Here is a 22,799-nt window from a genome sequence, read left to right as displayed (position 1 = left end):
GTGCGTATACCTATCGCAACGCGTAGCTTTTAAATCACGAAAATCGATGCTTGATTTTATGTCGTATATGACTCGCAATATTGTATTTTAAAAATGCGTGAATTCAAATCGAAAACTGTCATTTTTAAATCAGATAAACCCGATTATCGATGTTTGATATTAAACTCACGTGAATATGAATCAAGATATTAGCGGATTCCAGTTCAGTTACAGATATTCAAAATGGTGAAAGCTTGCCAAACGAAAAGAATTAAATTGGTGGATTTCACATGTATGTAAATGTCCCATTTGTAGAATTAAGTGAAAATTTAAAATTCAAACTGTGGAAATTTTGTCCGATTATTAGTTTTTGATTTGCGGAAGTCCGCGAACATGTCCCTCTCCTAGTTTTTAGACTTGAAAGGATGATACGAAAAACCCAAAATTCCAGGGTACACCAGGAATACAATCCCTAATGACAGAGGTGGAATAATAGTGATGAAAACATACATTTACCACTTTTCAGAATTACATCTTTATAAATCTTTCTCGTTTGATGATAACTTTATTATTTCATGAAAAATAAAACAATAGAAATTAAAATCAAGAATTTCACAGTAAGGTCAGCAGGGGTAAAGTGAGCACATGTGGTAAAGTTGGGGTACATTAAAAAACACATATTTTCTCCTTTTGAATCAAGATGATCAATTCATTCTTTTTAGAGACATATACTAAGAGTGTAGCAAATATTTTAATTTTAGAAACTGATAACAAGTTTAATGTTTACAAACTATCTGTTTATGATCAACACATACAGTATGTTAGATTAAGTAGCTAACGAATTTCTTCTAAAATTATTACAAATTGGCAAAAACTATTAATTTTAATTAAGACTGGTTGAGGGATAACTAAAAAACAGAACTATGTAGAAAGTTAAAAGTGTGATTTAAGAATTCGAATTATTATGGACTGTTTTCTAAGGAGGGCTAAATTGGGCTTTGGGCTAAATTGGGCTTGGGTCTGTGCAGGCTTTGCTAGGTGTTTTTTACCTTTGTGTTAACTTTAGTAAATACTGAATGCTTTGTAATTTAGAATAAATAAAAAAAAACTGAAAAATAATTTACTTGCTTGTTTATAACCCTACATAGCAAATTTAATAGTGAAGCATTGTTTATTTAAAATTTTATGCTCTAAAGAAAAGAATGAGGGAAATTAGAACAGAATACTGAATCCAGTGTTGAATGAATAAGATCCAAGTAGAACAAAAAATACTGAGAGTATAATGATGCAATTTACTTAGTAAATTTAATGACATAAAAATAGTTTTCAATCAAGTTTTTGTCTTCATAGAGCAGTTTCTTCATGGAAAATCAAACAATTTCCACAATATAACTAAACAATAAAAACACATGTCGTTGCATGTAGTAACGACTATAAATATTTATTTCTACACTGTCGTTCATATTTCAAATATGCCAGAAACTAAAACCCTTTCCTTAATGCTAATTTCGATGATATTGAGTAGAATTCAGTAGAATATTCTGCATCATAAGTGAAAGTAACTTTTGATAGTCATTAATACTTTAATTTAATAGTAAGATATTTTTTTTTGGAATTTTACTAATGTATTTTTAGTCATTTGTACTATTACATATAGAATTTAAATACAATTTTAATACATTTATTTAAGAACATTCTTTAAAACAATCGATATTTAAAAAAAATATGTACATATTTTTTTAGACATACTCTGTTTAAATTTAGAATCAAATGTCAAAACATATTCTTTTGAATGCAGAATAGTAAGAAAACAACCAAACAAAAAAAAAAATTCGCTTCATTTTTAATCTAAATGAATTCAATTCACATGAAATCGATTAAAAGTCTCATTAAAATAAAATCAATAGCTTGGTTCACAGAGCCTTTTATAAAAATATATAAATAAAAGCTTGATCATAGCTTCACTTTTTACCACCTGACATTTCACACAAGATTATCAAAAAAAAAAAAAAAAAAAAGCTCAATATACATGTATTTTACATTTTTATGTACAAACAGTATTGATGATACAAATCATTCAATCCAGTAATTTTTTGAGACAGAACACATGAGACAGCGAGAGTTACTCTAATACAGTAATCTCAGCAGTGAAACTTAGAAGAGATCATGGGAAGACAGCTCGGTAAAAAACTTTTACAACCAGATTACAATAGAAGTAATTTTCCTTATGATATTTCATGTCGGATATTGTATTTACCAGACTGTAAATCACTAATCCCTATCCTTGTCCAACTTCCATCTTGCTTTTGCAAAAGAACTTCACTAGTATTAACAGATATTACGTGAGCTCTGCAATGAATGAATTTGTTCACATTAAACAAATTAATTATAATATATATGGTGAAAATAATAAAACTTGCACTATCTACACATTGTCATTATGGTCAATAACAAACTCAGAAATATGTTTTAAAATAATACAGTCTACTCTATTTAATAGAAACATGTACTGGGTAATTCTAACTAATGTTAATTTCTCAAGAATTTTCAATAGATTATAAAGTTAAACTTTTATCAATAATTTAACATCTGTTTCAGGTTAATTCACAATTTGATACAAGAGAGAATCATTTTTTATTTTAGTTGATAAAAGTTTTTCAATTTTTTAGAAGTTATATGTTAAAAACTGAAGATAAAACAATAAAATTAAAATGGGCTGGATTGTAGTTGCAAGCTATGAATAATATTTATTATTTATAATGAGCATTCATCATACTCTTATTCAGCTTTTCCCAAACATGCACTATCAAGCCTAGTGTATCAATAGTAGCACCAAGAAAAGGCCACGGGCATAATGTTGGTGTGTTTCTCATAGTTTGGCCTGAGTTCTTTTGTTCCTGTGCTTGGAAACATGAACACTGAGATGTATCTGGACAATGTTGCTCTCCCAACTCAATTTACACCCCGATAGTTGCTCAGTAACAGTTTGGAAAAAAAAATTGGGTGTTAAAAAACATGTCTATCCTTCTCAGTACCGTGATCTACCTACCGGTTAGAACGCAGGTTATATGGTCACTCAATTTTTAAATGATATTTTTAAGACATTAATTTAAAGTTTTATAATTTTAGAATTAACCTTACAACTACGTTTCTAATAACTAACTATCTTTATACTGACAAATTATTCTTATCGATTTAAAAATAGTTGTAAAACATTTCCTTTTAAAACTTAAAATAAATTGTTCAGAAATCATTTTAGATGCAAAAAATATACAATTTTTAGATAGAAACTTATAAAGTAGAAACAAGAAAACAATAAATTGTCTTAGAGAATTTCATAAAACATTAAAAAAATTTACTTAACTAGTAACTTTCTTCATCATAGTTACAGTTAAACGCAGCAAATTTTGTTCTATAAATGATTTAAACTGCGAGTCAGCAGTTAGATAATCTACTTATGCTACTGAAGATAGTTATGAGTACAGTTAATTAATAACCTTTAACATAAATGAATAATTATGCATGGATACATACAATTTTTCCCCACTCTATGTAACAATTGCATAATAACTCAGATTTGAAGAAAAAAAAAGACTTAAAAAAAGAATGTTCATAATTAACTTGAAAAGGTTAATAATGAACAAAATGGGATATTGCAAACAAAGGAGAAATTTATTTTAAAGAAATAAGAAGATAATAAAAATAAAATTAATGCGTAAAATGTAGATAAATTAATGTGTAAAAAAATAAACATATCTTACAGCCATGGATTTTCGATCTTGTCATCTATGTAAACACTTTCTCCTTTTCTAAAACTATCTCCTTTGAAAAGCAATTTTCCATCCGCAAAACGAGCATTAACCCGTTGCTCAGGAGCATTGAATTCATCTATAGATAGCATATTTGGTATTAATATAAAAGTTTCTTCACATAAAAGCAATAGATAAACATTTTGTGAGAAATATTTCATATAAATTGACTTTTATACATAGAATAGATTTGCATACATTTATTAGATTTATAAATTTTATAATGAAAGTAAATTTGGCAGAAAAAATGCCCGCAAAAATGGTATTTTTTTTACATTTGAAACAAAGGCGAAAATTTACATTTTCGTTTTCAGCTCAATTAATAATTAACTCCGCTATGCCACAAAATGAGAAGATGAAGCGTTCTGAAATCTAACTTTTTAAGCATTAGAAACTAATTAATTCCTTTAACCTATTCCAGAATTACTTGAACAAAAATTCTAAGATATTATGAAGACCCCTAAACCAATGTTATTTTCAGAACAAAGCAAAATAGGGAAATTACATTTGCTCAAGATACTAAATGTTTTTTTTTTTTTTTTTAAATTTTTAAATGTTATTCTCTATGTATAACTCTTAAATAATAATAAATAACTTATTTATGTGTAATCTATGTCCACTCTACTTTTAACTGTTAAGAAAGTACTCCTTGATTTCTCAATTTTAAAATATATTTTATACATCTGAAAAAAACTGATCTATTTGATAAAATAGATATTATTTTTATCCTTATTTATAACTTTATTCATACTTACTTGTTAACTTAATTTATCCAAATTTAGATGCAAACACAAAATAATGACTTCACTAATGATTAAGCATTACAAATTATAACAAAACTTTTTTAACTGTTGTTAAACAAGGCAGAGAAGTTTGTTTTCAAATGTTTATGCATACATAAATACTGCGTTTTCATTAAAATTAAGCTTATCTAATAAAATTAGGCTTTATCAATCAAATTCTGAAAATTAGTGAAAGCATATTCATTTAGGGTTCTTACTTATCACTTTATATATCATTAACATATTATACATAAGGTTTTTATTATTTAACAATCATAAGAAAATAAGTTATTAAGCTGTATTTATGTATAATATAAATATGCACTTTTAGAAATTCTGACATGTAAACTTATAGAGCAGATAATGAGGATATCAAAATTGTCCCTTAATAAGAAGGAATTATTTAAATTACAATATGTGACATGCAAAACAACAGAAATAAGACATGCAGAAGATAATAAAATCATTTTTAATATTAGTAGCCTGAACAAATCTGTGACTTGCATTATAATTTTCTTTTACAGTGCATTAAAGTGAAAAGGCTGTAGGCTGATTTAGAGAAAAATATGCTAAGGGGGAAATCAATACAAACATTGTAAAAATAACTACAAATTACAAATAATTAAATTAGGGAAAATAATAAATTGTCCAAAAATCAACTTACAATCGCTACCTTGCTTTGAAGCTTTTAAAGCCTATAAAATATAAAAGAAAATGAGATCTAGATACGTATAATTAAGTCATGAAATAGGGAATGATGTAGGGCAATATTTACTTTTCTAATAGTAGTCCAATCTTCAAGAATTTCATTTTCTTGTAACATATATATAATGTATGGACGTAGTATTTATTAAGGAAAAAATAGAAATTTTTACATATAAGATACAAAAGCTTACACTACATGAATAAGAAATTCTTGATAAGATAATTATAAATTTTAAAGAATTAGTGAAAAATAAATGACAAATAAATGAGTTTAAGTGACTTAAAGTTTTTAATATAGATTTTTTTCTATACATGAAATAGAATATAATATATTTTCTTTTTCTAAAGCACTGCATTTGTTTCTCAACCAAAGCTGCCTCAGCTAGTTTTCTCTAATAATTCAATCTCTATAGTAACAATTATCGTTACAATATTTAAACAAGTGAGGATCAGTAAAAATAACTGTAATAGAAGGAATCAGAAAAGTTGCAGAGTTCTATTATATTTAGGCATTACTTGTTTTAAGAGAAAATTCATATAATAACTTGTCCCCCAAACAATTTTTCCTACATTGAATAACAGAAATAAAATTATTGGTTGAGATGGAAGGTATTTATGATTTAATCAGAACACTTATTTTAGGATTAAACGTTAAAAGATTTAAGCAGGTATCAGAAGATACATAAGAACAGTAAAAAAAAACTTAAAGTACAAAGACTAACACCTAGAACAAATTTTTAAAAGCACTAATTATTTACTTTATGAATTTAATGGCAAGAAGAATAGACACAACCTTTCATAAAAGACTAATAAAAAGCCTCCTTACAGAAAAAGTTTTACATTTTCTTAAGATTAAAGTCGTAAAAGTAAAGTTGATCAAGTTTGATTTACAGCAGGTGGCAAAAGAGTAAAATACAAATGAGAAGTGACATTAATTGACCATAATTCCTCATGTATTATTGGAGTGAAATTTAACGAGAAAAACGACATGCTGGGAATAATAAACTGGCAAATGTAATAAACTTTAAAAAGTGTCTAAGAAATGAATGACTTTAACTACGAATTGAGGTAATGAAGCAAATATCTAAGAGTAAATTGTCTTGGCAATCTAATTTTGACAGTTCTCTGATAGAAGTCTCTCGTGATCCTATATAACATTTATAGTTCTGTTAAAAGCCTAAACTGTAAATCACACATTATTCATTTTGAAAGTAACATTAAATAAGTGAATGATAAAAAGGATATCTGTAACAGTGACTGGCTTTTTTCTTTTTCCAGCAGAACTATGTGATTCACTTTTTCTTTTGCCCTTTTTATAGATTGTTTGCTCTATCCAAACTTCTGAAACAAAGTTTAATATGAAACAAATGTAAAATTTAAAACAAATATAGCACTTACATAGTCCACCTTTTAAAAATAATATGATTTGATGGCCACAATTTAAGCACAAATTACTTTTATAAATAGTTGCTTATAATTTGTTGTTTCTTGCAACAAAATAATAGAACATATGAAAAAAAAAAATAGAAAACATTTTATAAAATCACATTTTTGCAATTCATCACAATGGGGTTATAATTCTTGCACTAGGAAATCATGGAGGAAGATTACTAAGGAGAATTAGTTCTTAAGTTTTGAAGTTTGTGAAATATGAAAAAACATTGATAGCGAAGATATTGTTGAATTGAATTATTTTTACTTATGAAAGCATTTTCGATATACTTCCGGGAGACTCTTTTGAAAATATTGGTGATTTCATTTCTGAGTCTAAATAGTACAGAATTATTTCTTTTCCTTTTTACCAACCACGAATGCTTTATTATTATTATATTTATTAAAAAGATCGTGACTAGAAATTACCATGACCTAATAATTCAAAATTTCAATAAAGGATGAGTAAAAAAACTGCCACTAATCATGTTAAGAAATCTCCTATTTGGCTATTTATCAAAATATCATAACAACTACCAATAAAGTGAAAGTTAAGTGATTTAAATATTTAGAGGGAGAAAAAAAAAACTCCATAGATATTTCTTAAAAAAAAATGTCATTCATCAAAGTAAACTTGCACCTAACACTTATTAAAAATATTAATTTCCTATAAATTTTCTTATACAGGTGGGATATATTTAAAGAATAACGATTTCTGCTAGAGGTGTTTTTCTGAAACGAAAGAGTTAATGAGTCTATTTATACCGGATTAGAAAATTTATGAGTTACATGACATCAAAAGGATATGAAATACGTAAGTTATATTAGTAGCAAGACAGAAATATACAATATCTTTCAATACACGATCTATTTTTCAAGTAGATTTACCCAGCTTGCAGTAAGACAAGCATAAACACTCACTAATTAATGATGTTGTTGCTACCAGAATGATTGCAGGAACTTCTTTAAAAAATTATGTTTCCTAATACTCTCTTTGACAAAATTTACAAAGAAAAAACTTTTTTCAAATTGTGCTAGTTTAAAGAAATATATATATATATATATATATATTCAACTTTTAGATTTGGTCAAATTTTTGTTTGTTTCACTTTTGTTAAACTATCTCAAAAGAAACCTTACTTATTTTGCATTTTACATAGAATCATCATTACTGCACGCACACATTGAAAAATATTAGCTTCAAAGAAGTAAACATAGCTGAAGAAATACTAGGAAAATATGCCTCATACAATATTTTAAAGATGTCTTCAGTATTTTTACAAATTTACTTATGTCTTCCTACTTAATTATTTATTTATTTACCTTTTTTGTGCTGAAGATTCGGTAGATATTTTATAAAAACAAATATTATTCAATTCCCAAAAAGGTAAAAAAAATTACTTTTTGTTATTAAATTACCTGAGGTAATGTCAACACTATTTCTATCTTCCTCCAATCTTCTAATTTTTTCTTCCAGATCACTACTTATACTATCCCACATTAAAGCTTTTTCACTCTGATAGGAAAATTGTAAAAATATTATAATAAAAATAAATGCACACATAAAAAAAAATGAATCATAAAATACATTTAAGCTCACTTGTAATACATTAATAAAAGTTTCAATAATTTCCTCACTGTTATGGGCAGAATTAAATACTAAAAATAATTTATTATTAATTTAAATTTTGGTCAATTGTCTGATTAGTCAAGAGCATTTAAAACTAAGCTGAAGCTTAGCAACAGATAATAATTAAAATTTCAATCGTTAAAAATAATTTTTTATTGTTTTTCTATCACTGAATAGTATTTATCATCAATTGAAATTACAACCACTTTCTGCTCTGTTTAGCAACAGCACTAATGTTTCAACTGGAGCTCTGTGATTGATGATAAATAGGATAATTATAATTTTTTCGCTATTTTAATACCAATCAAAATTTTGACCACTTTCTAACATAAGTAACTAAAAGGGACCACACTAAAAAGGAGAAAATAACATGTTTTATTATATAGAGTCTTTAAAATAATTATATTTTAATGATAAATAAGAAAATAATTTATTTTTTACATGCTTAAAATAAAAAAGATAGGATGCACCACTATAATAGCAAAATAGTTAATGAGCATCTTCTGCTGAGGGTAAAATAATGTTTTAATATTCTTAATAATAAACTATTCAACACTATTTAATTTTTATTAAGCAATAAACAGTCCTATATATGTGTGTGTTATATAACTGTTAAAAAAAATCTTAGTAATCAGAAATATTTAACTCTTCCCTATAAAGGCTAAAAGGGAAGGAAGAAATGATTTTCTAACCAGCTTTTACCCTTTTACATCTTGATTTTTTAAAAAGCTTGATTTTCAGCCTTAATTAAATATTGACTATAAGAAAGAATATTATATCAATAAAATCATTTTGTATTTAAAGATTACTATTTTTTTAAACTCAAAATTACACATTTTGAACAAAGACAACGGATAAGTACTATCTGATAGCTTGAAAGTACTAAAGCAAAACCTTGCTCCTCACACTTTTCCATCATTACATCACACCTATCTGTGTGGACAGGTAGAAAACAAACCCTACATTGGCAGTTATCGCTGATGTTGGTGAGAAAAAGTTCGTAAAAAATAGGTGCAGATGAAAAACAAATCATAGCTGCGTGCTTTTTAATACAGAATTATTTCTAACATTAAAAAGGAATTATAACCAAATAAAAGAATTATAGTGTTATTTGGAAACAATGAGCTGGATTGCCCAAAAAGCCAATATTTATAGTTGAACGAATGTTTATAACTTGAAAGTAGCAGTGATTCGGTCCATACTCTACTGGCTATGTGATAGAAAACTTATCTATTCTTTGCTTTCAAAAAGAAACTTGAGCTGTTTTATATTATCCTATAATGCATGGTTCAATCAGAAGCTCATGTGATTACAAAGATAAATAAAATAAATGTAAGACAAATATAAACCAAAAAAGCATTATACATATATATAAATCGACAGCACGGATGAACTAAAAGAATGAACAGTATTTTTAGTCAAAGACATGGCAGCCTGACATCTCTAAGCCAAAAAAAAACTGCTAAAGGACATGTATTTTCTAATGGGAATTGAACAATACATAGTGTTATATGCAGGTCATTTTGTGCCTTTCTTTTTACTTTTTTCCAATACAAACATACTCACATATTCAAAGCATAGCTATAAAAACTTACTTCTAAATTTTGTTTAGAGGCCTGATATTCAGCATCGACTATATGTTTAACATTAACCTTTCTTAAGTCCTTTAATATATCTATAAAGAAATAAACCAATAGTTTAACATTCGCAAGGCTAACACAACCATGTACGAAGAAATCATTTTACAACAATTTTGCAGTATAAATATGAATATTTAAAAAACACAGAAACGAAACAGTTTCCGTAAAAATATTCACACTTAGGTAAGAATTTTTACTTTCTTACATAGTATACACAGATTCATAACCATGTATTCTCACATGGTATGCACAGATTCGAAAGGTTGAGGCTCCATCAAATTTTCTCTCATACAATATTTTTTTTTAAATACAACATTTCAAATACAAGTTATGAACAAATATATAAATATTTACTGCAAAGTGAAAATGTAAGCATCAAAAATTGATTTATGATTAACATTACTTCAGGATCAATATGATAAATAAATCTTAAAGAAATTAAGAATAAAATACTATATATAATTTAGTTTCACAAATTGGGCTTTTACGTTTAACAATATGCTTATTCACATAATGCTACATTAAATGAAATAATACACAATGAAAATTCATAATCTAAGACATTTTTATAAACATAATAGATTTATTAACTATTGTTAAATGTTATTAAATTCATCGTCAATATAATGTTGTAATTACCAGCAACTTCTAACCGAGTTTCCAAATTTTGATGAAGCTCTTCCAGTGGTTGAGTATATTCTAAAGCTATACCAGCTTTTACTTCCTCTAATCTTAATCCAATTTGAGAGCTCCTTTCCTCATACAATCTAAAATTTAATAAAGGATTAGCCATTTATGTTATACATATTGCAAAAAGAAAACAAAACAAATAAATGCTAAGCACTGAAAGAAAAAAAACCCCTAAAAAATACAGTAAAAATACAAACTATAACTTTTTTAAAAAAAAGAATATTTATAAACAGCCATCAATACTTTTTAATTGATTATCTACAACCAGACAATGTTTTTAGTAACAAAACTATGAATCATAATAAAAAAGAAAATTTAAAATTTTTCTTCTGAAAAGTACCCTTTTCATATAAGTATTAACGTGAATTACAGAAAATTTTATTAAACACGCTTTTGTAACTCATAACCAGATATTATAATTCTGAAAAATAAATTTAATGAGCATAATTAATTTAGTCAAACATTCCCGCAAACAACACTTATGTATTACTCATTACAACTTTTATAAATAAATAATATCTGTGCAAAAAAGACAAAAATTTATTTTGTACAAAACATACAAAAAAATACTAAGTGGTTGACTGACTTTTTATTAACTGAATTAATATAGATCATGACGCAACTTTTTATTACTAATAATTTTAAACAAACATGTTACATGTTTCAAACATGTTTTGAAATATTTTTTTCAATAAAAAGTGAACCATGCATATTACTAACTATATATTTTTTTAATTACAACACGTTTAATCACAATAGAAATATTATGAAATTATGGGACATGCATTAAATTAATAAGTATACAGTTGAAAAATAAAAATAAATAGAAAAAAAAACTTATTTGCTGTAAAGAATTTTGATGTGTTTAATTAATATTTTTGCATATTCTTATTAACTGTCATATAAAGGCTTAAACATGAATAAAAATGAAACATACTGCTCTTTCATAAGTATAAATTGTTTTTCCAACTCAGCCATTTGAGACAAACAGTCACTCCGCCTACGGATGCAAACATCTTCATCCATTTCTAAAATGTAAAGATTAATGTCAGAAAATGTAAATCAATTGCAGCAAAAAGAAATATATAACAAAATTAATAAAGCATTGAACATATGAGTTTAATTTTAAATTAAACTGAGAAAAAGTTTAACAAATAGAAACATACAGCTTAAAAAAGAAAAAACACCAACAATGTTTTTTAGTGTGAAATTTCACCTAATTTTAAAAATTTGCCATGTTTTTTTTTCTTTCTTTTTTCAAAATGGAAACTATTGAATATTTGGCTGAAATTTTTCTTTTAGCAAGTTTCAAAGTTTTAAGTAGAGTTCGTTTGTTTTCGAAATTTAATTTCAAAAATACCCATGAAACAGATATTAATTTTTCTCTTGTACTCTTTGCAAATGTACTCAATTATTTACAAATTTTTTGAAAATACTTTCAAAACAAAAAAGTAAGCTCCCGAGTTTTACTATTGTAGATAATACATTTTACTAAAAAGTTTAGAATTTCATGAAAAATTATGTCTATTTTAGATTTTGTTTGTACATTTTTTCCTTTAAATGTGGTAGTAAAAATGTGAAAGTTTGAATTAACAAATAAGATGTGTTTTACAAGTTAAGAAAAACTTTTTATAAGTTAAAAATGGAAATACATCTATTTTATTAAAGATGACAGTTTAAAAAAATATTGATTTGCAAACATTTAAGCCAAAGCCCAAAATGTGAGAAACCTACAAGTAAAATATTTATATTTTAAATGGTTAAAAATAATAAAAATAAATTTTTTCTTTTTTTTTTAATTTGTAATATTTAAAGAATAAGAAGAAAATTATTATGTAATAAAGGAAAGAATTATGTATAGTAAAAAATATAAAATATTTTTATGGTGCTAAAGATTAAGTAATAAGTTATGAAGAGAAAAAATAAAAAGAAGAGAAACTAATGTTTCTTGAGCATTATAAAAATAAACGGAGATAAAAAAGAAAAAAATAAGAGTTCAAAAATTCGAATGCGATAATTTTTTAATAGCATTCATGAACACAGTATTCAACCTTTAATTAATTTTTAAAAAAACTCATGCTCCACTGTATGTAGAAGTTTAAAAAAAAAATCTAAATTATTTTACCTGAACTGTCATCATCATCAGAATCAGAGCCAGAAGTTGAATCTGTGTCATCATTGCTAGATTTATCACTTTCAGCAGTTTCTTGGTCAAGTTCCTCCCCATCACTATCATTCATACTTTTTACACCAGGCATTTTTAATGAAAATTCTAAAAAATAATTTTTTAAATAAAATTCAAGTTTTTAAATAAAACTCTTACAGTATTCTAAAAGTGGAAAAAAGTTATTTGCAGATTTTTCTTGGAAATGAAACAGGTTTAATTTATATTAAAGCATAATGAATGATAGTTCATAAATGTCTTTTTTAATTGAATGTTCACAGACATAATTAAAAAATAATAGGAACTCCATTTATTTAATAGTAATGAACATTTTTATTATCATTTAACACATTTAATACACACATAATTTTCAATTAAGTGTGTTAATTAGTACAGTGCAGATCCTCTTATCCGGAAATCAGAAAACCGGAATGAAATTCGGAACCGGAAATTAATTTTCTTCCATTAAAAAAAATTTTTTTTTCCCTGCAAGATTTTGAGCCCATTTTGTTATTTACAGCGTACTGTGTTTCGAGTTGACGAAAGAACTGATTTAGAGGACGGATCAAAAGCCGTTTGTAGATGAATCTCACGTAAGCACAAATAGCTTATATATGTTATTAATGTTAATAATAACATTAATAACATATATAAGCCTGCATATAATTTTTATTTCATAATTTCTTTCCTTATTTAAACTTAAGTGTATTATTATTTATAATTTTTTATTATTTCTAAAACTATTTCAAAATAATTTTTTAGTTTAATTTTATAAACATTAAAAAAAACGGTATTTTGTAGCGATTCAGAAAATCGGAGAAATCTGTTATCCGGAATCGCGATGGTCCCGACAGTTCCGGATAATCGGTTCTCTACTGTAGTTTCCAATTATGGCTTGGTACAGAATTGAATTCTGTGTAACTTGTAATAGTGAGTTCAAAAGTTTCTTTACAAAAAAAAACTTATCTCGGAAGAAAAAAATTAATAAAACACAGTAAAATGTTTCTTGGCTTGTAAATAAATATGAGTTTGTATAACATTCTAGATACATTTAATTTCCAATTGTAAACAATTTTAAAATTTTGCTTAATAACATTTCTTGCAAGAGTAGAATTCAAAATTTACATTTTTACCCACTAATAGTCTGGTTTTAGGTATTCAAAACATGTGAACCATTTTGAATTTTTATCCTTGCTTGGATTTCTCGGGATTACTTTACGTTTTAGTATAAATTTTATCATTGTGTAAAACAGCTAAACTTGATCATTAAAAATGTAAATGATTTATGTTGTTGCAACAAATTGAGTGCAAAAGATGTCTCAGCTTATACCTTATCATTGTAATAGGAAAAGATGTTGTAATGTATGCTCTCTGGACAATAATTTGAATCAAAAACAGAGTAAACACATTATGTAAAATACTTAGTTTAAAGTGTATGAAGACTTTTGTATTCTTATACCTTAAATAGGGCAAGGCGTTGGGAAACTAAAAAGACACTAGACTAGACATGAACTATATATATACCTATATACATGAGCATGCCTAAATTACAATACTCTAATTCACAGTTCCAGCATAGTAACATTGTATTAAAAATATCTGTTTGAAAAATCCCACAAAGATATAAAATTGCTAAAGAAACAATAGTGATATGAATAAAAACATTTTAAGGGTAGTGCACTGTGTTGACTAAAGGGTAAATAGTGAAACCCTTTCAAAAGAAATCTGAAGCCTTTCAAGTTGCCCTCAATTATCAAAAATAGAATTTATTCCATTTAAGCAGCGAAACCTTTATAACATGATCATTGTGAGTATTAACCAGTGAAATAAGTAAAATTTGCCGAGTGTTGTTACAAAACACAACTAGAAAATTTTCCTATGCTGACTAGGGAAAAATAGTTTGTTTAACTATAGTTTCTATGCCATTTTGAATTCCACTTCAAGTTTGCCCTCCAGGACAAACTAGAAATGAAATATTTACTCTTTAAATAAATCTATTCATCTCATTCTTATGTTTTTTTAATATAGCTGTTTGAACAACTCATTTAAAACAGGTGACAATCCAAAAGCATTTCTTCCAATAGCAATTAGCATTTTAATAAATGAATTCATTGAAATATTCCATGATCTGTTTCCTTGAATGAATAGTGACATTTAATTAAAGATATTCTTGGAGACAGAGTGTGATAAATTTTTATCTGAAATGAGTCATGAAAAAGAAAACTAGTTGAACTCTTAATCGATAAAAACAAACTTAAGAAACATAAGATAATGAACAAGACAGAGAAGAAGCCATCACTGCTAACATTGAGATAACTACTTAAAATTTTTTAGAAGGTTTAGACTGTGTCCAAAATTTGACGGATATATATGTTTGTATTATAAAATATTATGCTGATGTAAATTCAAAGCAACAGCCTCAAATAAAAATAAGGAATTATTTTTATAACAAATATGTTTGTGTGACAAAATATTAAAATGAAAGAAATTTTATTTATGTTTTGTAATTGTACTTGTGCACTGAAAGTTTATGAAATTATTAATAATAAACATCTTGCTTGCCTTACTAACAAAATAAGATTTATAAGCTAATTAGTTTAGGGAAGATTTTCGTATCTGCTGCAGAATAATCACTAAATCTTGGCAACAGAAGACACCTTTGCTACGTCTACATGCTTTTTTTTTTAAATTTTGAAGCTTAAAATCTATTTAGCACCTAAGCATTTCTAATTGGTTCGGCAGATCATGATACAAATATATTTTCTTAGTTCGATAAAATTATGGAAATTCTTTTAATTAATTCTGATAATAAAGCTCATTTCTAAAAACACATACATTGAGGTAGGGGAGGTTTCTGCTTCTCGATTTATCATGCCAACTACAATCACTAAATGGATTTTAAACAAGCAAATTTTTTTCCTAAAAACATATGCCACAAGATTTGGGGATTATTTTTGCGGATTATACGGAAATCTTCACTTGAAGTATTTTTTAAATAATATCTTAATGTCATGTTAAAGAAGTAGTTACATTTGTTTATACTATTTTTATAGGTGTGGTACAATGGAAATAAATTTATAAGAACAACATAAATTAAGGGAAAAAATGACTCGTTTCTCTCTATAAGTTGACCACTTTAGCAATGCACCACAAGTGGTCAACTTACACAGGTTTCACTGCATTAATAAGTGTCAATTTTTCAGTAATTACTGAAAAGATGTATACCAGATATAATCACAGCTTATATTTATAAGTCAGGCATTGCTTTTTATTGAAACATACGATATAACTAAATTATGGAACAAAATAACAGAAATTAATTGGTCATATATCAGATCCCATTCATTAATCGTAGTTTAATTATTGTCATTTATGAATACACTTTAATCAACACTAAAATGATAAACAAACAAAAGAAGAGTTGTCCCTTGTCCGCATTTTCCGTTAGAAAAAGGACATCAGAAGTTGCCATTACAAAAAAAAAAAAAGAATTTTCAAAAACCTTTTCCGCTTTAACCGCAACTTTAACTTTTCTGCGCTGTTTTATTTCAAAACAAACGCTATTTAGTTCGGTAATTATTTTTCAATTAAAAGGTAAAGAGAAGTTTCCACAAGTAATTTTTAAGTTATTAATAATAATTTGATTAAGTATTTTAATATAGTGTTAATTGGCACTTATAAAATTTTTATTCAGCTCTAATTTACCTTAGTTTATTTATCAATTTTTTTTTTAATGAAAAATCAAAGCAGTCTCATAAGTTAATAATCAATGATCAGAAAAATTTACCTATAATGAAACACTTAATAATGAAAAATATTAGTGGTGCGATTAATGACTCACTTGTTTTTTGAAGAACCTAATTTATTTTGTGAACGCGAAAAAATTTGTTTTTGTTTGCCATCTGTGTGGTATATTTATTTATGTTATGTCCTTGAGTTTTTCATTTGGTGTTGGCTTATTTTTGAAATTTTATTTTGTTTCAAATTTTAGCATGATTTCGAGTATTTTCTTCATTAGGTAATGTAATAAATAGTGATGGTTGACTTATGAGTTCAATCGTTTTTAAAATAAATGTTGTGATTACTATATGCATTGTTGTTAAATAAAGTGTCTGATGTTAAAATATATCTGTATTCTATTGCGATTGAATAATTCATTTAGTAATTTTTTTATTTATAAAGAAATTTTTAATCACGTAAAGTTTTATTGATTTTAGAAAGTTACTTTAAAGTTTTACAAAATTTAAAAATCAAGGTATTTTATTCAAAAATCTCTTAATGTTTAAATAACCTCTCTAAGTTATGTCCCAATTTAATTGTCCTTAGCTCCCATCCTATTCCATGGTAAACATAGATCGAAAAACCTGACATGAAAAGATGTTTTCAAAGAATAAATTATATCATAACAGTTTACCTTTAAAATAATAAAATTCTGCGACATTAGATACTGTATACCTTATTGCGTGTCATAACTACGCAATGTTTAAATTAATAATGAAATGGCATATATGTTACTAAATATGTTTGAAATTTTGTCACCACCTAAAATCATCAGGTACTGAACAGTTTAATTGTAGATGATTTAATTATATAAGTGTTGTGGTAGTCACTATCAGTTTAATTCAAATGTTGAATAATAAATTATATATATTAATTAAATAATAAACTAGCACTATGAAAATTTGAGAAAAAACTTGTTCCTACGGAAAAATTTGGCAGGCTTCGAACAATAGTTTGTCATATTTTCTTTCCCACGTAACAAGTTTGTCTTTAAAATATCGAAATCAACATCTTTAGTATCAATACCTTCCTCAGCAAAAGCATTCAGGAGTGATTCTCACCATATATGACAACTTACTGTAACAAACACAGGAATCTTATATGATAAGCAGGGGTCTGTTTAGAAGAAATTTGGGTCCGTTAACGGACCCTTCGCAAAATATCTCTTCATAAAAACGGACCCTTCACAAATTATTTTAACTTGAAAACGGACCCTTCACAAAATAATTTATCTTTTAATCGGACCCTTCACAAATAAATTTGTTTATCTTCATTATTGTTTTGTTACTCGAATCAACCCTTCCCAGGAAGGGGGGGGGGAGAAAGACAGATGTAAGGGAACTAATTTTTGTCTTCGGCAGACGCTTCTTCCTTTATTCGTCCGAAATGAATATTCTGCTTTCAGCAGTATAGGCTAAATACCAAATATTTATGTGTTGCATCGCTAATTTAGTAGCTGCAATTGCTGTTTATTTTTATAAATTTAATTTTTTATTAATAATTTTGCAGTGATAAGCATAATCTTGTATGACTTTACCATTTAAAAACTCCTTGAAAAAGTTTTCTTGCAATAACGGAACCTATTTGCACAAATTCACAAAAGCGGACCCTGGTTGAAAGAATGTGACTTAACATTTATTTTATATTCACAAATTACGAGTAATTTTTTCACAATTTTACAAAAACGGACCCTTCACAAAATGTCTGAACAGACCCCTGATAAGTTTAATTGTACCATTATTGTTAGCTTTTATGATTTTAGACTGGTTTTAACAATTATATACGTTCAAAAATGTATTTTGTATTTCAAAACGTCATTTTTTTTTTCAGATCACCAGAGATATTTTCCATAATTACTTGCTTTGGAACTGCATATAATCATTTTCTGTCTACTATTACAGTTCTAAATTGTTAAAAACGTTTGAAAATGTCATGGCACAAGTTTGCAATTAATTTCTGACACTTAAATGCGAGGAATTAATTTCATAAGTTTGTAAACAATGCTGCTTTCTATTCTTCTACGTTGCATTAATTACAGTTACTAAATTATTTTTTAAAAAAATAATGAAAAAAATTTTAAGTTTTTTTTTGTTAAAGTGCTATTTTCAAGAATTCAATTTTGTATTATTTTCATCATTCATTCTTTACAATTTTTAGAAATTGTAGTCAGAATTATACCAGATTTTAATAACTGCAAGCAATTCTATAACCATTTTTGCATACGAAATATAGTCTTTCGAAATATAGACTATGGATCAAGCTCCTTGTTTGTGAGATTTCAGATAGTGTTCCATGTTTGATATTTCAGATAGTGTTTCCATTTGCCAGCTTCAATTTAAAGGATTCATTCTGCTTCTTAACCATATCAGAACTTGCAAAATTCTGAAAATATCTTAAGCGGAATACCGTATTTGTAATAAATTTTTTGTAGGTATAGAACAAGTACAGCCCTGTGCTGCAGGACTGCAAATCGCTACCACTCAGCTACCGGACATCTTGTTCCCTAATCACTGGACTTTAAGTCATATCAGAAAAATGCTGAATAGGAAATTGAGCATTCCAATTGAGTTGTCGAAATTTTTTTTTGCAAAAGTTATTTTTAGTTATTTTGTAAGTTGCATTAAGTCATAGGAGTCATAAAGTCATTTCTGAAATTAAATAGTAACTTCGTGTGTTAAATCTTGTTTGAAGATCTTTTTATGTTTGAATAGATTAATGATAAAGTTCAAATGTTTTATAGGTTGCTCATTTTGTCTCTCTTTATTTAGGGTTTGATTAGGTGAAAAACTACTTACAGCTCCAAGATGATGAGGTACATGTTTATAATAGTTTTTTATAAAGTTATAAAGTGATATGATCTTATTTACCTAAAAGAAAGCTTTTTAAAATATTAAAATACTATTACTAAAAAATATTATTTTTAAACTTGCAACTTAAAGCTTAATAAATAACGCCCTAACTGTTATTTACTGTTTTTCTTCTTTACATAATTTAAAAGTTTTTCTATATTACAGTAAATAGAATAAAATTTAGATGCACATAATTATAATATTACAAAACAAGATTCATGAAATCTGTGAAAATAATTTTAAAAATATTCTTTCCTACATTTCTTGAAATTAATATTTTTTAGTTTTAAATACAGTGTTATAATTTATCTAACAGCCAGTATGTTTTCAGTTATAGTTCTCGGCTATCAACGCCACATTATGAGAGAATAAATAAAGAAGCTCAAAAAGTACCTAATGAGTGGAAGAAGAAAGTCAAATCAGAATATATGAAACTCAGGCAACTAAAGAGATTCCGCAGAAATGATGAAATTAAAGTATTCACTTTTCTGAATTCAACTGTTTTCAAAAGTTTGAATTTTTTGATTCCCAAATTAGATGTGTTCAAATCTTGTTTCATAAGTATCTTTAAATGCAGTTATTAGAGATAGTTACATTATATTTCGATATTGTAACCGTCTCTGTTTTTTTTTTTTCTTTTCTATACTTTTTAAGAAAGAAAATCTGTCACATGGGGAAATATTTCCATACCTTATTATTATTATCATTACCTTACCAAAATGTTAAGTTGTATGCATAATTTTTAATTTGTTAATGAGGTGTTAAATTTAAAATAATAAGGAGAGAAAAACCTACTAATCTATATATGAAATTTTTAAATTATAGTTGCATATATTTTTTTAATTCTTTAATTTATACTTAACTAGAATATATTAAATTTTTAACAGAAAATAATTTTAACTACTTTTATTATAACTTTCTGTTTTAAATCTGAAAATTACATTTAAGATAACATTTTTTATGTTAGAAAAATTTAGTTACACAAAATACCTAAAAGTGTGGGTAAAATGTTAGGCTGTAAGAGTTGGTGAATTTTTTATTTTGGAATGCAATTATTAAATTGATATCCAGCTATAAGTATAATTGATTGACTTCTAAATTATTGTAGACTTCTAAAATTATTATGATCTTAGTTGGATGTTGATTTTTTAAAAAGAAAAGCACAACAGGGGTATCTTTTTCTGATAAAGTTTCATTGGAGTTCCAATTTTTCGACAGTGTACATCTTGTAAAATTATTTTTTGATTTCTATCAAAAAACTGCAATTATATTTTTTCAGTCTGTCTATCTTGCCAACCGACGTTATATCTCTGAAAAAGTAGTTTTGATGGAAAATTACATCCAAGAAACCAATGCTGTATCAGTATTTCCAACTGATTTACCTGAGCATTATCCTGTTATGAAGAAGGTTTGTTTTTATTATCCTATTTTATCTGTTTTAAATTTAATTTCAAAAAATTTTTAGTTTTCAAGTGGGTTAAAATTCATATTAACCTCTGAAATAATTTATGTATTATTTTTTTAAATTGAAGTCTATTAAATATTATTAATTAAATCTTATAAAATTATAGTCCATTAAATAAATTGTGTGAAAAAAAATTTGAATTGGCAAATAATATAATACAGGAAAATGATTTTTGTCTTTAATTTCTGAACTTTCAGATTATTAAATTACAATAAATAACACTATGGAATATTTTTTTTTCTTTTGTTGCATGGAACTTTTTTAACCAGTATTAGATACTTTTGTATCACTGATTTCAAATCTACGATCCAAATCTCCAAGTTACAGTTTTTATAATGAAATTTTTAGTCTATTTTTTGTTAAAATGTACAATAAGTTTAAAAACATGTTTGACAATGGGTCACATAAATACTGTGACAAACTCTAAGGAAGTTAAAGCACATTATCAGGATTAAAATGGCATAGAAACCCATGCCTGGAAATGTCATATGCCTTAAGGGCACTTCAATATTATTAACAGTTTTTCATATGTTTCTGGATAGGTCATTATCAGGAAGCGCCCATAGCCGTGTACAATAACATTTCTAAGCATGGATTTCTATGCCATTTTAATCCCTAACTTCCCTAGAAGTTTGTTGCATCATTTATGTGTCCTTCTGTCATATATAACATTTTTGAACTTGTACATTTCAATAAAAAATAGAATTAAAATGTACTTTTTTTCTTTAAAATCAGTAATTTTTTGAGCAAAACTAGTTTTATATTTGAAATTCCCACACCTGAATTAAGCAAGATCAAATATTTATATAGGTGCAACGAAAAATGTGTTCTCCTAAAGTAGAGTCGTTTCTGTGAAATTGTTTTCAAAAGATTTGTTTTCTTGTGCAAGTGGGGAGAAAGACATGTTTGTGAGCCTCACTAACCTACAACACTAATCGTTCACCCACTTGCTGGTAGAATTTTTTTAAGAAATTTAATGATTATGTTTCTAACGAATAATTTAACGATATGCCTTTTCCAAAACAACAACTTTTAAGAAAAATAAAATTAACAGAAATCAGCAATTTTTGTAATTTTAGAAGAGGCATATGATTTTCCCGCCAATTTGCTAAGTTCTTATGTTTGTAAAAGTGGAATGCAACTTTGACTTAATTTCAAGAACACGAGAATAAGAAAAGTTCTGAATTGACTAGCTTTCACTAGAATTAAAATGTTGTTGTGACGAAAACAAATGTGTTAACTTAATGACTTAAAAAGTAATTCCACATTTAAAAGATCTTTTCCAACAAAAATACATATGTTACAATATCCAATTTCCAGCAACAAAAAAAGCTAAACTAGCATAATTATGTTCTTTTCATTTATTCATCTGAAACGAAAGCGAATCAAATTAATAAAATCTCAATAGTTTTTATGATACATATTATGGCGTGTAAGATTCAAATAGTGTATTTGAGTCAGGACTTTTTGATCTGTTTGCTCTACTTCGATTACATTTGTAAATCTGTGATGCTTCAATCATTTTTTGGAAGTTATTGCTATCGATTTTCACACAATTTTTTAAAGCCCCATATTATTACAATGCACGGAATTTGAATCAGGCACTTAAATAATCATTTTTTTAAAAACTCAACCTTGATTATTTTTACAACAATTACTGCTAAGAATTTTCACATTTTATTTTAAATCCTGATAATTTTTATGATATAATTATGACAAGCAATATTCAAATCCCACATTTAGTTATGGTTTTTTTGCTGCATGAGGAACACGCTATTTTTATCTCATAACTGCAAGTTTGTCGCGGGAAAAAAGACCCCAAAATCGTAGGAAATTTTTAAAATTACACAAATTCTAAACATTAAAAAATTTATT

The 22,799-nt window shown here is 26.4% G+C and overlaps 2 protein-coding genes across 7 annotated transcripts in view; one reads left to right on the top strand and one right to left on the bottom strand.

Moving 5' to 3' along the window:
* Window positions 1-524: 524 nt before the first annotated feature.
* On the bottom strand, window positions 525-16,305 carry Brms1 (breast cancer metastasis-suppressor 1-like protein). 5 transcript variants are annotated; one of them, XM_016073461.5, is made up of 11 exons: window positions 16,056-16,305; window positions 12,792-12,938; window positions 11,604-11,694; window positions 10,616-10,743; window positions 9,932-10,011; window positions 8,126-8,222; window positions 6,521-6,616; window positions 5,346-5,410; window positions 5,235-5,265; window positions 3,741-3,867; window positions 525-2,328 (listed from the first exon to the last, which is right to left on the bottom strand). In XM_016073461.5, exons 2-11 carry the CDS (start codon window positions 12,922-12,924, stop codon window positions 2,205-2,207), a joined length of 972 nt encoding a protein of 323 aa, XP_015928947.1. In that variant the 5' UTR covers window positions 12,925-12,938; window positions 16,056-16,305; the 3' UTR covers window positions 525-2,204. The 5 variants fall into 5 exon arrangements, with proteins under 5 accessions (XP_015928947.1, XP_015928955.1, XP_015928964.1 ...); XM_016073469.5 differs by having other exon boundaries at window positions 15,997-16,291; XM_016073478.5 differs by having other exon boundaries at window positions 6,521-6,613; window positions 16,056-16,290.
* Window positions 16,306-16,318: 13 nt separating this feature from the next.
* The window catches only part of E(z) (histone-lysine N-methyltransferase E(z)), a 31,453-nt gene continuing 24,972 nt past the window's right edge, over window positions 16,319-22,799 (top strand). The window contains exons 1-4 of one of the 2 annotated variants that reach the window (XM_043038793.3): window positions 16,319-16,424; window positions 19,379-19,422; window positions 19,791-19,935; window positions 20,739-20,867. In XM_043038793.3, the coding sequence (XP_042894727.2) occupies window positions 19,415-19,422; window positions 19,791-19,935; window positions 20,739-20,867 (282 nt within the window). In that variant the 5' untranslated portion in view covers window positions 16,319-16,424; window positions 19,379-19,414. Of the gene's footprint in view, window positions 16,445-19,378; window positions 19,423-19,790; window positions 19,936-20,738; window positions 20,868-22,799 lie in introns of both variants that reach the window. The other variant, XM_043038794.3, reaches the window with a different exon arrangement.

Source organism: Parasteatoda tepidariorum, chromosome 3 (assembly GCF_982258835.1).
Source record: "Parasteatoda tepidariorum strain Cologne lab strain chromosome 3, Ptep-v5.0, whole genome shotgun sequence".
Lineage (NCBI taxonomy): Eukaryota > Metazoa > Arthropoda > Arachnida > Araneae > Theridiidae > Parasteatoda > Parasteatoda tepidariorum.
Note: the sequence above shows the minus strand (reverse complement) of the source record. Positions and strands in the feature narration are given on the sequence as shown.

What these genes read in the sequence shown, in the direction of transcription:
- Brms1 (XM_016073461.5), bottom strand. Translation starts at nt 12,924, where the DNA reads ATGCCTGGTGTAAAAAGTATGAATGATAGTGATGGGGAGGAACTTGAC. An exon ending in CCTCTAAACAAAATTTAGAA is followed by an intron (nt 8,223 to 9,931) that starts GTAAGTTTTTAT and finishes TTTTCCTATCAG; the next exon opens with AGTGAAAAAGCTTTAATGTG. An exon ending in TTCAAAGCAAGGTAGCGATT is followed by an intron (nt 3,868 to 5,234) that starts GTAAGTTGATTT and finishes TGCTATCTATAG; the next exon opens with ATGAATTCAATGCTCCTGAG.